The following is a 15,962-nucleotide window of genomic DNA, read 5'->3' on the forward strand; positions in this document are numbered from 1 at the left end:
TAATGGTTGCTTTTATTTTTATCATTTCACAACATTTTCCTGATAACACATGTATAACAGAATATTTTTATGTTGGTTAATTTTTTTACACAATCTCACAAATTTGTATAAAAATGTGCTCCATCTTACAGATATTTTCTCTATATCCAAAAATACAGACATTTGAAATCACAGAACTCATTTGACTTGAATTAATTTGACATTCTGTAAATGCCTTTTTAACATTGAAATGATTTTCTACAAGAGAATAAAAACAAAGTCAGATTCAGATTTACCAACTAAATCAGAGTGGAATTATTGACATACACTTACTATATATACTATACAATTATTGTGATGTTATCTGCCTCTCTGCTCAGTGGTGCCACTGGAGCTGGGCTTTCAAACTAAGATTATACTTCACACAAATTAATTTACTGTATAAGACAATCCAGTTGGATGTCTTTGTTTTATTATTATCCTCGCCTTTAGCAGACAGGACTAATAGGTACACCTCTGTTGGGTTTGTAGGCTGTTTTCCTTTTGACCATCTTGATGCAGTCTATGATGGGACAGACACTGAGGCACAAAGTGCAGCCAGTGCAGCTGTCAGTCACGGATGGAAGATGAGTTTCAGGGTCGAATGTTATAGCCTTGAAATAAGAGTCACATTATGGGACTGAAGCAGATACATCTCTTGAAAAACAAGAAAGTGATGACTGTCTGGATATAGTAGAAAAACATACCTGGTATCCAGAGTCATTGCAGGTCATGTAACATTTCCCACAGTTGATACACATCTCTTCATCTATAAGAGCCTGGACCTGAGAGCACAGGGAAAGGCCGTTGTTGTTGTGATTTTGATAAATGATATTTTACTGCTATCTGTGATCATGAGAAGAAAACCTGATTTAGAAAATAAAAATTGATTACACATGTGGTGCAATGTCCTTTTGTTCATTTATCTTTTCCTATAAATCACTACAATGGTCCGAATATTACCTGGTTAGAGTGAATGAATGAGAACTGTATACCTGCTCCATGTTGTTAAGTTCCTGGTATGCTCCAATGTGGCGCAGTGCTCTGGCTATCACGTCCTATAACACAACCCGTCACCACACACATACATAAAAAACACATTTATGGTTAAAAACCAAATGCAGTGTCAGGGGCTGGGTCTGTGAGCCAGCCTTTCATTCGGCTTTTGATCTCTTTTGTTGTATTTTGAAGATAATGTTAAGTTCTAGGTTCATTATTTAGTTGCCTCAAGTTTAATCTAGTTATGTTTCACTTACGTCTTCTGGTTAGTCTCATGTATTTCTTGTCTGTGATTTCAGGTTGTCAAGTTTGTATTGTCATGTTTGCATCTCATGTTTCCTGTTTTATTTTGAAGAGGTCTTGTGTTTCTATGTTCATTGTGTTTCATTTTACTCTTCCACTGTGAAGTCGTTATGCTCATTTGTGTCAGCTGTTTCCCTGCCTGAGTGTCTGTTACCTTACCTTGTTTCCATGTCAAGCTTATGAACTGCCAGGTTTCTATGTTCCAGGGTTTTGTTATGTTTAGCTCACCCGGTTTAGATCATGATTTAGTTCTGCTCTTTGCTTTATAAGTCCAGGGTTATTCTTCAGTTAATATTAAGTTTTGTTATTTTGCGTGTCTACACTTGGGTCCACCTTCTTCACTCCTTACAGTCTCAGCCCGACTGTGACATATAGCTTTATTGAACTCAACGTGCAGCACGTATGTATGCGTATGGACCTTGACTGGAGGAACAGGCTTCTGGGGCACGTTGATCCGGCTGACGTTGGATTCCACCACATTGGTTTCACCAGCATCTCGGAGTTGTTTCTTGCATGCAGCAATGGCTTCCGTCTTCTCCTGAAGGTATGGACCAAAGCTAGGGAGACTCTAAACACATGCACATTGACCAATAAGAGGTGACAAATGGTTATTAGACAAATAACCATTTAATGTGAAAAAGAACAGGCATCTTCTTTTGATTCAAGGTTTCAAATGTTAGGACGTAATAGAAATAATCTGGACTCTAGCATGTTTTAAAATTGGTTTAATACAACCTAAGGAAAATAACAACACATTACCCAGGTTCAGTACTTATTTAACAAAAGTTTAACTGGGAGCAGAAGCAAAACTAATTGCACTCTTACTGCTTCCTCAGGAATTAAGAGAGTAAGTACCAGTGTGGCAATGATAATAAGATGCAGCTGGTTAACTCATTGTCATCAGCAAACACGAGTACCTCTACTAGCAGCTAGCAGATGGTTTTGGCAGTTTGCTGGCCTGAAGCATTCAGGTGTGGGTTGATATAAGGCCAAGAAAGACCAAAAAGTTACTATAGCTGTTGTAGTTGTACCTTTCCAACCAGGCTTTCGAGTCTGGGAACTGGTTTTCCCTTCTGATGGCTCGCTGTTGGAGGTGACTGACCATCCCAGTCCTTTAGCTCTAGGCTCTTTAGGTACAGCAAGGCCTTCAGACCTAAACATGTGTAATGTCACAATAATACAAAAGTAAATATTTTGAAGCTCTAAAAACGTAAATGAATGCCTGTAAAGCTCAGCCAAAAAGCAGTTGCGTACCCACACAGTAATCCTCAATCAATGTGAAGTCCTGGTTCTGAACTGCACTACACACCTGTGGTATCCCGACAGAATGAGACAGCTGATCTAAGTGACTGGTCTGTGATCAACTTTTATTCAATGGCAAAACCTGTTACAGTAAATTGGTTATCACCTGTAACAGGGAAGCCCCAGCATGAAGAAACTGTAGTCCGCTCTCTGCTGAGTCAATACCCCCGGTGGCCAGAATAGGAAAACCTGGAATTGCTCTGGCGATGGCTGACACTGCTCTGAGAGTAATGGGCCTGATGGCATTACCTGAACACACCATTAATGTGATAAATAAGTTTATTCAGCACTGCACTATACTTTACCGTGTGTGCACTTACCAGAGATCCCTCCGTATGTGGTGCGTTTTTCCAAACCAACACTTGGCCAGGGAGCGCCATCAGCTTTGAGTCCCATTAAACCTGAGACCGTGTTGGTGGCTGTGACTCCATCCGCTCCACCTATAACACAGCACAACATTTACAGACTTGTTAACAGGCATCTGCTAATCATTCGCTACATTGTGGATTAGTACTGAGCAATGTAAAATGACACTGAATGAAAAGGTGAAGTGTGGTTACCTTCATGGGCTGCCTTGGCAATGTCAACAATATTTGTAACATTTGGTGTCAGTTTAGCAAAGAATGGAATGGAAATGGCCTCACGCACCCAGCGACAGATGTTCCTTACCAGCACTGGGTCCTGATGACACAAATGAATAAATGGTTACACCTTTACACTTAATTGTTCTTACATCCATTTCCTCCCTTGTATATTTGGGTGTTTTGTTTTTTTTTTGGTTTTTTTTTTGTTTGTTTTTTTTTTTGGGGGGGTGTTTTTTGCTTTTTCTCAGTTGGGTGCGTACCTGTCCACAGGCCAGACCCATGCCTCTCTCTCCCATCCCATGAGGACAAGAGAGGTTCAGCTCCAAAGCATCTGCTCCCGACTCCTAAACACATACATTCGTTATTTTTACAATTAAATCATCATTAGACTACATATTCTGTAAAAATGTTTATGATTATAATGGTATATTGTTTTTATCACCTCAGCCATCTTGGCTAGCTCTGTCCAGTCTTCCTCGTTGTAACCACACATTATACTAGAAATCACCACCTGATGGACACAGAGGGATTTTTTTTTTTTGATTTTAAACATCACACATTTTAGAATTATTTTAGAACTTTCTACTTCAAACTTGGGTGAATTTTGGTACAGTGGTGCAAATGGACACTGCTAGAGAACACGCACTAAAGACATGAAATGTCTGGTAAAGCACATGTGATGGAATGAAGCTCATGGAAAAAAAAAAATCAAAGTAAGAAATATGTAATATGGTACAGAAACAATCCAGAAAAGTAAATGTATATTAATTATTTAACGCAACAACACGCTTATCACCAAGGAAAGGTATGATGTAATATCAAACTTACGTTGTTGGGGAAGTCTTTTTTCAGCTCGGCAACCGACTGACACCAGTAGGCTGCTGTCTTCTCGCTGATGAGCTCAATGTTGAGGAAGGAGCCCAGACCGGGCCCATAAAGAGGGCCTGATGTTGTACCACGCACAATTCGAGGAGACACATTGGTCACCAGATCCTAAAGACACAGATTTATAGAGCCCATTCATGAGGTTAACTTCTTTTTTTGGGGTCCTTAAAGTGAAACTTGCTAGACACAACAAAGCTTTCGTGTTTTTCTTTCTGAAGCTTTTACTTGTGTTCATCTGGTAAAGAATCCTAAACAAATCCCTTTTTTTCCTCGATTTTTTTGTATGCTCACAATTTCCTGAGGAATAAATCTGAGGTTACATAATAAATTGGTATGGGAAAAATATAAAAATGCAAAAACAGCAAAGGTCTGCAAGGAGGAAATATTGATATGTTACAATGATTTACTGTAAGGTATCGTAAAATACATGTTCGGGTGAATAAATCTCTTTAATGCCTGCAAGTATAGTCGTTCTAGTGACTGGTGGTTTGGTACATTGTTTGCATGTGTGGCACCTTATCCAGTCCAAATGTCTTAGTCAGAGCGAAGCCCCATCCTTGTTCAAAAGCTCTTCTGATCATGGCTGTGCTAGTGGTAGGAGGAGCAGAGGCCAGGCCGAACGGATTTGGAAATTTTATTCCACAAACTTCAATGCTGATGTCCACCTGGTCTATAGCACTGTAGAACAATGGCAACTTTGGAACTGGGTCTACTGTTTGTCCATGAAGAGACTATACAAGTAAAAGAGAAGGGATAAATATTTTTGGTAACATTATTGGTATGATATTTTGTGTATTATGCATGAGGTACAAAAATTGTACATGGACACTAAACAAACCATTAATAGGCACAAGTTCAGTAAGGAAGATCTGCAGTCATTCATATGCTTGCTCTCCTAGATGTTCACTATAACCTTCCCATGCTGTCAAACTCAGTGCTGTCATCACTATACTAGCCCAGTCACCTTTTTGATTGGATCAAAGAAGGCAAAGCCTCCATTCTGACTGGTTTAAAATCTGTGCTTTTCCATCGGATTCTCATTCATGCAACCAACCATCTCCATCTCGCCCCATCCAAGCTTCCATCTCAATCTTCAACACCATCAGTGCCTATGTTTTGGGGTTTCCTGTTCTAAATCCTATCGCTACTGGGATTCTTTTCTGTGATAACGGGTCATTGGAGTCTAATTCATTTTTCCATCTTGGTAAATCTTGTTCGGTTCTTCCAAATGATCTCTCCTTATCGAACTCATTGGTGTTTAGAGTCTTAGCAGACTTACCTGTATGTATCTGTGAATATGCCACGAGGCTTGTTTGCCATCATTCACTGACTCCACTGTGGTGTTTGCCAAACCAGCGACGTCTCCTCCAGCAAAAACCCAGGGCTCACTGGTCTGCATGGTGCCTGTGTTCACCTCTGGGGTACCCCAGCGACTCAGCTTCACAGGCGTCATGGCCTCAGTCACTACAAGCACCCAGCATATCAGTCAGTTTCATGCTCTGCCTCAGTCTAAACATCACCTGCAAACTTTCAAACCATTACAGATTTAATTTTGTTATGTTGTTTTGGGCTGCTGGTACTCCAGGTCTTTTTAACTGATGATTTTCAGAGAAATGTGTTTTTGTGTGTCAAGCCTCTGAACATTGACCAAACATTAAAAGGTTCCTTACTCAAAAGATGAACTAGTGTTGTCTACACCTAACAGAGAACAACGTTTTTGCGCTGTATTTAAATTACAGGTTTTGCACCTATTTCCCATGTTAAGAAACTGGGAGTTGGTCAAGAGACTTGCTCAGTAATGTATATTTGAAAGAAAAAAAAGTAAAATTAAAAAAGACAAACCAGCACTCGGAAAGTTTTACAATTACATCTGGATTTGTCATTACTTCTTCTAGTTAAAGGTGAAGCAAAAAGTTGGGTAATGTGTTGCGCAGCTGATTACTCATTACCTTTTGGCTCATTCAACATGGATCCAAAAGCACTGATTATGTAATCAGCCTTCAGTCTGACAATTTGTTCCTCGTCTTCAACCCAGTCACCTTCCTCAGTCTGCTCAGTGCGACAGAACTGTAACCCAGCAACATGCCCATTCTTCATAATGACCTCACGGGGAGACAGAAAAGGAAGGAACTCACACTGCTCCTCTTTAGCCAACTCCATCTGAGAGGAAAAAACGTCATACATATCAGTACACTCATCTGGTGATCTGTCTGTATACTGCGTCAGTTGATCCATCTGCCTCTCATCAGCACCTCCTCAGGAACAGCTCTAATGTTGGTGAATCCCCTCCTGAAGCAGACATACACTCTTTTGGCTCCACACCGAAGGGCTGAGGTGGCACAGTCAAATGCAGTGTCACCGGCCCCCAAAACTATCACCACTCCCTTTAGTTCTGGCAGAGAGGAGCGACACTGACACATACCTAGGCAACGCGACAGAGAGCCCAAAATGTAAAAAACCATGTCACCAGCAAAAGTACTGTATGAATGAATGAGTATGTGCGGATACACTAACACATGAAAAGTTACGGGCTGATCAAAGGCTGTGAAGTGATGCTATTGTCGTATGTTTGGGATCGTGACTTCATATAAATAATGTGTATATTGTGACTTTGTTACTGCACATGTGATCTATAATCCTGTGGACTGGTAGAGGAACAAAAATTAAGTGGTACCTTTCTTGCTGGCAGAGGCCACCATGGGCAGAAAGTCCTTAGAAGTGAAGAATCCTTGATCCACAGTTAAACCCTTGAAGATTTCAGCTCTGTTGGCCTGTGGGAGACCTGGTGTCACACACACATTCACAGACACATGCAAACAGGACTTGATGAGGACTTAAAATGCATGCAGAAAAACAAATTTGATGGTTGATGTAATTCAGCAGTTTATTATAACTTTTTACAAATGTGCATAATATCCAGACACATCCAGATTCCAGATGAATTTACAGGGAACTAAACTGGAATCTATTCATAATGGTTGTCAAGTGAAACTCACCAATCCCTATGAAGACAGCCTTAAATCCATCTTCCTTCAGGGACTTCAGAGTCATTCCATTAACACCCAAGCCCTTCTCACACACCACCTGTAGACGCCACAGAAACAAAATGTTTTAACTGAACTGTTGACTCATGTAAAGAGATTCGACTAATATAATGGATGCTACAAATACTATTTTGAAAATACGTGCCACATTTCATACCTTCACTCCCAGGTCCTTCATCAGGTTTATTTCAAACTGGACGACCTCATATGGAAGCCGGAATTGAGGGATTTCTGACGTGCTGCATAGAAGAACATATCTCTTTGAATGATTTTTGTCTCCCCAATGCTATCATGTTGGTATTGTGTCTTTCAACTGTCGACGTGCCAGCTTCTCTCTCTAATTTGCAGACATATTAAAAAAGGTTTACCCATGTCTCAATGTGCAATTCTAAAATTCTTTTTAAAAAGACTGAACCTTTACTTCCCAAGTAACTAACAATACAATATAAAACAGCTTGAGGGAAATGAACACTGTCATATAATATTTTATATAATAATAATGTTAAGATACCTCAGCCCTCCTGTGTACTTCTGTTTTTCAAATATTGTGATATTATCATATCCCAGACGGGCCAGGAAAGAAGCACAACTAATTGATGCTGGGCCACAGCCAATCAGAGCTATAGGGGTGTGGTAAGACTCTGGCAGCTCATTGAATGGTGGGAGTTTGGGGTTTCTTATCTGAGGGATGCCCATTTTACTAAACACCTGTAAAGAAACACATACACAAATGCACATGCCAAGAATAGTCTTTAATACACTACTTTTACATCATGGCTGATGTTAAATCAATATAATTGATTAGAAATGTGTTTTCTGAAAACTGTCGTACCTCAATAGCAAACTGCTGTAACCCTCCAATGTTAATGGGTCCTTCTTCAGAAGCATACAGGTTGCAGCCCCCTACACACAGCTCCGATGTGGGACAAACCATTCCGCAGGTCAAACCCAGAGGGTTGTCAGATAGAATGGCACGCGCTGCCCCATAGTAGTTCTGTTACACAAATACACACACTTGACATCAGAGTACTGCTATCTGGTATTACTTTGAATATCTGAAGACATAAGGCTATGTGAAGACAGGATCGGGGACCCAGAATGCAGACTCTCATATGGACCTTAACTCAAAAACACAGCTTTATTATTGAACTTATGAAATACAAAACCAAACTGGAAACTAAACACACAGGCAGAACACACAGCCAGGAATGAGGGAGATGCAGACAATATATACACACACGAGGGAATCAGGACAAAGAGGAATAACCTGGCGAAGACAGCTGGACATAATCTAACTGACGAGACAGAGGACAAAACTGCACATGCTACACACAGGGCAGGAGACTATCAAAGTCAAAAAGGAAGTACGAGAACATACACACACTGACTGACTAAATGCAGGGAACAGAGGGAGTGAGAGAAACAGAGGCACGACTGGGGAACATGCGAATAAGTGTGGAGACAGAGATAAGACAACATAAACTAGACAAGAAACCAAGATGACTTAGGAATACAAATAAGTAAGAGTAACCAAACAAAGAACAGAATCTCAACCTCAGACTATAAAATAAACCAAAACTAAAAGTCCAAAACAGGAAACGCTGGGTACAAGACTCGGGATCATGACAGAAAGAGTGCAGAGTGGATTCTACCTTATTGGAGATACTCGTAATGAATGACTTGATGTCCAGATTAGTTGGGCAGCTCTTCTGACAGGGAGCATCAGCACATTTTAGACATCTAAACACAAATTTTTCATTTGTTTCTGCAGCTTAACCAAGTAAGATTTCTAAAAAATAAAAATTGCATGCAAACAGTTTGGAGGATTTTTGTTATTTTAGACAAAAAACACAGTTTGTAGTGCTGTAATGTCTAATATTATAATGGATACATTTAAGATAATACTTTTCATGTACAGTGTCTTAGTTTAATGTGCCAGTACGTCACTATCACGATTTCGTCTCATAAATAAAATTTACATTTTGTTCATTTTGTTCATTTTGTACATTTTGTCATGATGGTGTAGCTAACTGAAAAAATAAAGAAAGTCCTGGAAAAAAAAACTTTCTTTTGACATGGATTATTATTATAGTGTGTGTACAAATGTCATGGCTATTCAATTAACAGTTGGATTCATCCAACTGCACTGCTGCCCTTTTTCTCTAATGGTGATAAAAAAAAAAGTACATGTGTGGAACTGGCCTGACAATGATCAGAGTACTCTTCTTTAGCCTGCATTTGTTGTGACCATCTGAAATTTGGTATCTTTTTTAACATAAGTTGAATGTAAATCATATTTGGGACATATGCTATATTAAAAACAAATAACTAAAGTAGCCTCTTCATTAATCTTCACCTGAGAGCTTCTCGTAGTGCTCCTCGCTCGCTCAGTGTTGTATGCTTGATGTCGTCAAAGTTGTTTTCTAACTTCACACAAGACTGGAAAAAAGAGTGAAGAAGATGAATGATATTCCAAGCATTAAATTATGCAAATGCTCTAATTTGACTAAAGATACTCTTTTAATTGAAGCTACGTCTTGTTTGTGTATTTTTCTTACACCGCAGTTCCTTTCAGGGTTCCTCTTCCAGTGTTTCTTTTCTTTCTTCTTACTGGCTGTGGATATGATCTGAGCATGATGCTTCACCCTTGGATTCAGAGCTAGGATGCTCTGAAAAGAAAAAGACACAGGATTGGATTCTTAGACTGCACGTCCTAATAAACATGAGTAGAATCTTCTTTTATTTTCCAGAGACTTTGTTTTAGCATTTCAAGTGGCTCCACAGTATAGTGGTTCACATTTTTGCTTTACATATAAAGGAATGATCCAGGAAAAGCATCCAGTGTGTTTGTTTTTATAAAGTGGTATGGTTGCAGAGGGAACTAGATAATTATATTCAGAGAAGTCTTATGCCACAACCCCAAATTCCAAAAAAATTGGGGCACAAACCCATCCATATTTTCTTCACAATAAAACATATTTCTAACCTTTTATTATTTCATGAAATATATTTTTTCATATTTAATAATAATAATCCATCCATTTTCTTCTGCTTATATGGGGTCAGGTTGCTGGGACAGCAGCCTAAGCAGAGAAGCCCAGTCTGTAGCAAACTACCTAATCTAGCTTTTCCAGGTAGCACAGAGGCTTCCTAGGCCAGCTGAGAGATAAACCTCTACCGAGTGTCCTGGATCTGCCCCAGGGCCTCCTCTTGGTTGGACATGCCCAGAACACCTCACCCACAAGGCATCCTTGTCAGATGCCCAGACCACCTCAAAGGCTCCTTTATACAATTATAATTATTATCATAATTAAGTTAACAAAAGACAACAAAGGCAACAAAAGACTGGAAAAGTAAGTGGTCTTAGAAAGAAACAGCTGGAAAAATACTTTGCAACTAACTAGGATAACTGGTCAAAGGTCAGCAATATGATTGAATATAAAAAGAGCATCTTAAACAGGCACAGTTTCTCCACAGAAAGTGTTTTATTTTCTGAGCTATTTCCCCTCAGTGCGTCTATATAGTGCTGGCTTCCTCTTATTCCTTGTCAGTCTCTATTTTCTTGTAAATGGTAATATCCCTTTCCTACTCTCTCAGAGTACTCTATACAACATGCCACATTCACCCATTCTCACAAGCACTTTATCTATACTTAGTGCTATCTAACTACATTCACACACATTCTCCGATGGACGCATCAGAGAGCAACTTGGGGTTAGTACCTTACCCAAGGATACTTGACATGCAGACTGGAGGAGCCAAGAATCGAACCACCAAACTTCCGATCAGTAGGTGACCTGCTCTACCTCCTGAGCTACAGCCACCCTTGTGTTTCCTCATTCCAGGTTCCTGTTGTTATAGTTTGCAATTCCCTTTTAGACATTAAGTTTTGTTTGCTGGACTTTTTACAGCCTAATAAAATGGCTTACTTTCTTCTGATTCCTACCTGCTTCTGTGTCTGCATTTTGGGTCCTCAACTTCACACTGCACAGTCTGCATAATATGCAGACCGCAACAACATAATTTTTCTTTACAGCACATTTGCTGAGATTTGCCGACAAGAACATTGAAACTGTGGAACATTCTAGGAAGTCTGGCTGTTTTCATGGTCGAGGTCAAGATGATAAGATAATGGTGAGGTGCCAGGTCGATGCACTGAGCCAATGTCACGTGTTGCATTCATATATAACAGTAGAAATCGAGAAATTAAGCTTGTCGCACACTGACACCTTGTTACATGGGGGAATACTGAATAGTATTTTATTCATGTAAATTCTGCCATTAAAGAATATTATCACTGAATGTATTAATCCAACCTGACCTTGACTATTTGAACATCAGTGGCTAATGATCTATTGAACTGGTCTTAGCATATCAACGCCATCATTAGTTTCCAAAAATATGGGACATTTTATAAAATTTTGATTAAAAAAAATCAGTTCATTGTAGTCTATACTTGATTGGAAGTACAGTGATAACACATCAAATCATTCAAAAATGTAATAATTTAATAATTTATTTGATTTTAAAATCAAACAATTTGGAGAGGGCTTTGCATGAGACTAACTAAAAGTACTACTAAAAATATTTTCTACCTCTATGGAGCTAAAACCTGAGAAAATCCAGCTAGTCAACAGTTCACCCAGAATAATTTACTACAGAGGCATCCAGCAATTAACACAAAATATGTTTTGGCATTGCCTTGCTGGGATAAGTAAGCCTGTTGCCTGTCTATCATTTAGCATCAAAGATGACTTGACAGGAGTGTTATCCATGTGGACTAACACATTCGGCTATGGGAACAGGTGTCCATGACATCCATGATTTGTGTGTCTATCTATCCCTCTATCTATCTCTCTCTCTCTATGTATATATATACAGCTTTCTTTTCTTGACATAAAGACAAGAAAGCTCCTTACCATGCATGGAGGGTTTCACCCCAAGTCCAGCACCCTCAGGCTGTACGCTAAGCGGAAGGAAGGGGGCCGGGGACTGGTGAGTGTCAGCACCACAGTCCAGGATGAGACAAGGAACATCCACGAATACATCACGAAGATGGCCCCAACTGACAGCGTGCTCAGTGAATACCTCAGGCAGCAGAAACCCAAGAAAGTGGAGGAAGGCGAGGAACCATCATGGAAGGACAGGCCCCTGCACGGTATGTACCATCGGCAGATAGAGGAGGTGGCTGATATCCAGAAATCCTACCAGTGGCTGGACAAAGCTGGACTGAAAGACAGCACGGAAGCACTAATCATAGCAGCACAGGAACAAGCACTAAGCACAAGATCCATAGAGGCTGGGGTCTATCACACCAGGCAAGACCCCAGGTGCAGGCTGTGTAAAGATGCCCCAGAGACAATCCAGTACATAACAGCAGGGTGCAAGATGCTAGCAGGCAAGGCATACATGGAACGCCATAACCAAGTGGCCGGCATAGTGTACAGGAACATCTGTGCCGAGTATAATCTGGAAGTCCCGAGGTCAAAATGGGAGATGCCCCCAAGGGTGGTGGAGAATGACCGAGCTAAGATCCTGTGGGACTTCCAGATACAGACGGACAAAATGGTGGTGGCTAACCAACCGGACATAGTGGTGGTAGACAAACAGAAGAAGACGGCCGTAGTGATCGATGTAGCGGTTCCGAATGACAGCAATATCAGGAAGAAGGAACACAAGAAGCTTGAGAAATACCAAGGGCTCAGAGAAGAGCTCGAGAGGATGTGGAGAGTGAAGGTAACGGTGGTCCTCGTGGTAATCGGAGCACTAGGTGCGGTGACTCCCAAGCTAGGCGAGTGGCTCCAGGAGATCCCGGGAACAACATCGGAGATCTCTGTCCAGAAGAGCGCAGTCCTAGGAACAGCTAAGATACTGCGCAGGACCCTCAAGCTCCCAGGCCTCTGGTAGAGGACCCGAGCTTGAAGGATAAACCGCCCGCAGGGGCGAGTCTGGAATTTTTTTCTTTTTTATAGATAGATAGATAGATAGATAGATAGATAGATAGATAGATAGATAGATAGATAGATAGATACACACATACATACATATGCACACTGACATCTCCAGTTTGACCCTGTGTCAGTTATCTATAGGTTGTACAATCAAACACATGGCTTGTTACATAATACCAGGCGATCATGTTCAGACTGCATCGTGTGGCATTTTACCCACTAAATCCTCACCGTTGCAACACGTTACAGTGATTAGCCAATGTATAGGTCTGTCGTATATCTCTGATAACTCTACTGGTCTCTACTTGGTGCACCCAAGAGGACTTTTAAAAGAGTAAAAATCAGGTGACTCAGTAGATTCCTTTAAAAAGCATTTAGACACCCATGTTCTCAGGCACTTTGACAGTGCCTTTCCCCCCCTATTTATCTGTTTTGTGTTTGTAGAAGCGGTTTTATTTCATTAAAAAACATTTTTATTTTATAAAACATTTTATTTTCATGTCACTTTGACATGTATTATTCTGCCACAAGGCAGAGAACACATCAGTGTGCGACATGCAGAAACTGTGGGTGGCTCAGTGAAGCCAATTTCTAAATTAGTAAGATGTGTTTTTACTTTGTCCCAAAAACTCTGGATACTTTCATTTCTATTTCAGTATCATCTAAATCACACCAGGGCACTTCTCACACTAAAGTCAATACTTTACATTAGTAAAAAGAGTAACCCAATGAATCTCCATCGTGTGACTTTGCGGTCAAGCTTGCTTCTTATAGAAAGAAACGTCTCACCCTGTGGGCAGCCGAATGTTGAATTATACACAGGCCTTTTCTAAAGACACTCACAGTAAGGGAAGTACTGTTTGTGCTGAGAAACTGATGGACTCAAAGGATATGCAGTGCCCTGTGCATGGCGGAAGTCCATTTGAAAACTGTGATATGCCTGCAAGTCTGATGAAACTGTATATGAACAGATGATTGTGACTGACTTACTGTTATTCCAGGATCACAGCTGTATGTATAGTTTCAATTTTTTCTTGTGAAATGGTCATAATTAGAGGCCAGTCATGTGCAAATTAGCCTGCTGTTAAGCTTCTAGATTAGTGGAGAATAATCTTTAAATCCCCATCTGTACTCATAAAAATTCTATGGACACAATTAGAATGACTTTATTTTACTATGGCATGGAAAACATTTTATTATCATTTGTTATCCACACAACACTTGTATATGTGTTGCTAGAGAATGCTATACATTGCATTTTCCACTTATATATCATATGAGAATATCCTGCTATAACATATAACACAGCAAATTTACCTCAATGTCTGGAAGATCTTTACTCAACATGGTGCTTCAGCCCAGCTTCCGGAATAAAAGCTTTTAAAAGGTTGAAAATTATCCTCTGCAGATTGTGGTTGGTGTTGTGGTTTAGAGGTCCGAAGCACTGTCCGGGACTACTCTGCTCACAAGTGGAACTATATGAGCTTACGACCGCGTCACCCCTCTTAACAAAAATTTTAGACAGACAGTTTGAAGGCATCAAACGTCATACTTTCTCCTGCCAACCTGTTGATGAGGTGAACACACAGGCAGAGCTCTTATCACTCATATGAGGGTTAAGGTTCAGCTTACAAGCTCGGCTGCAGCTAGCAGATTCTGGGTTCACTGCACCCGAGTTTGTAAGCTAGACAGTGACCACGGCAAAGTTCAAACTCCACCTCTAAGAGGGGAGTGGACCTCTGCATATTTTTCCTCTTCTATCTGGTAAACAGTTCTGTGTTAACCCTTTTTTGTCTCAAGGACTCTATTCTTTTCTTCTACTTTGCGGGCGCTTCCTTCTCCATACAGAGGAGAGATCAGCTATTCAAGACAGCCAGAACTTGACTGATCAAGCAACTAGATATCAGCAAGTTCTCCTGTAGCAATATAACTGATTCTTCCTCCATAGTCTCTACTGGTTTAGATGTAACACAGTTTAGCGCCATCTTCTGACAGTAAGGAACATGATTGTCATGTGGTTGGTTAGTTAATAGACTTACATTAGTTTATGTTAGCTAACTAGTGACAGAATCGATAACGAGAGAAAAATAAGGACACTAAAACTAAAGCTCACTTTAAGGGGATCACATTTGTGCTGCCCCTGGCCGCAACACCGAGTTTTATGTTAAGAAACAGAGGATATACTGTCCACTTTCACTGTCTGTCTCTTTTGAGTACTGTGTGGAGGAGAGCCACCACAGCGGCAAGCTGGACTCCAACACTTACAGAAGATGGCGCTAAACATGTTTCACTTATTTCTTAAATCCAGCTTAACAGACAGTGTTACATCTATTTCAGTTTTTGAGAGCAGGCCTCAATGGTGTAAATTAGCCTTTATACATCTAGCGCTTTATGTGCTCTTTGACACAGCCAAGGACACTAACCACAGGCTGTGATTTCACGTGGCAAACTCAACCTCCTTATTGAAGAGGAATTCTGCTCATTTCTGGTGCTTTATACATAGCTTTTATTCCAAATTAATTATTATTATTTAATTTTAAATGCACAGTGGAGCTAAACAGGAAAGCTAGGAGAAGGAACACGGGGGAGGCAGTAAAAACCTGGGCATATGGAATAACAGAGCACGTGTCACCTGTTCATACCCAGTGAGCTAAACCAGCCCCCCCCCGATTTTTATTTTTGTACTAATAGAGTGTATGTGTACAATTCAGAGTTCAAAACGATCCTTTGTCTTATACTGGGCCTCGGTGCGCTCCCTCAGTTCATTTTATGTATGAAACAAGTTGCTATATCTAGCTAGACTAGCTTATGTTCCCTGAAGGTGGTTGTGTGTCTCCTGTAGCATTGTACAGATAGCTTAAATCCCCAGGACGCTA

General features: G+C 40.4%; 1 protein-coding gene across 1 annotated transcript; it reads right to left on the reverse strand.

Moving 5' to 3' along the window:
* dpydb (dihydropyrimidine dehydrogenase b) lies at nucleotides 1-15,929 on the reverse strand. The gene is made up of 25 exons (XM_042227093.1): nucleotides 14,404-15,929; nucleotides 9,694-9,804; nucleotides 9,492-9,574; nucleotides 8,788-8,875; nucleotides 7,968-8,129; nucleotides 7,647-7,843; nucleotides 7,293-7,374; nucleotides 7,088-7,175; nucleotides 6,766-6,873; nucleotides 6,344-6,513; nucleotides 6,041-6,251; nucleotides 5,371-5,555; nucleotides 4,607-4,822; nucleotides 4,035-4,199; nucleotides 3,649-3,717; nucleotides 3,467-3,550; nucleotides 3,183-3,303; nucleotides 2,943-3,062; nucleotides 2,729-2,871; nucleotides 2,575-2,629; nucleotides 2,352-2,473; nucleotides 1,739-1,888; nucleotides 1,014-1,076; nucleotides 726-803; nucleotides 1-632 (listed from the first exon to the last, which is right to left on the reverse strand). Exons 1-25 carry the CDS (start codon nucleotides 14,431-14,433, stop codon nucleotides 468-470), a joined length of 3,066 nt encoding a protein of 1,021 aa, XP_042083027.1. The 5' UTR covers nucleotides 14,434-15,929; the 3' UTR covers nucleotides 1-467.
* Between the last annotated feature and the right edge of the window lie 33 nt (nucleotides 15,930-15,962).

Source organism: Haplochromis burtoni, unplaced genomic scaffold (assembly GCF_018398535.1).
Source record: "Haplochromis burtoni strain Fernald_Lab_line unplaced genomic scaffold, NCSU_Asbu1 Contig_243, whole genome shotgun sequence".
Taxonomy (NCBI): domain Eukaryota; kingdom Metazoa; phylum Chordata; class Actinopteri; order Cichliformes; family Cichlidae; genus Haplochromis; species Haplochromis burtoni.

What these genes read in the sequence shown, in the direction of transcription:
- dpydb (XM_042227093.1), bottom strand. Translation starts at nt 14,433, where the DNA reads ATGTTGAGTAAAGATCTTCCAGACATTGAG. An exon ending in GCACTACGAGAAGCTCTCAG is followed by an intron (nt 8,876 to 9,491) that starts GTGAAGATTAAT and finishes ATTTGTGTTTAG; the next exon opens with ATGTCTAAAATGTGCTGATG. An exon ending in GCAATGACTCTGGATACCAG is followed by an intron (nt 633 to 725) that starts GTATGTTTTTCT and finishes TCTTATTTCAAG; the next exon opens with GCTATAACATTCGACCCTGA.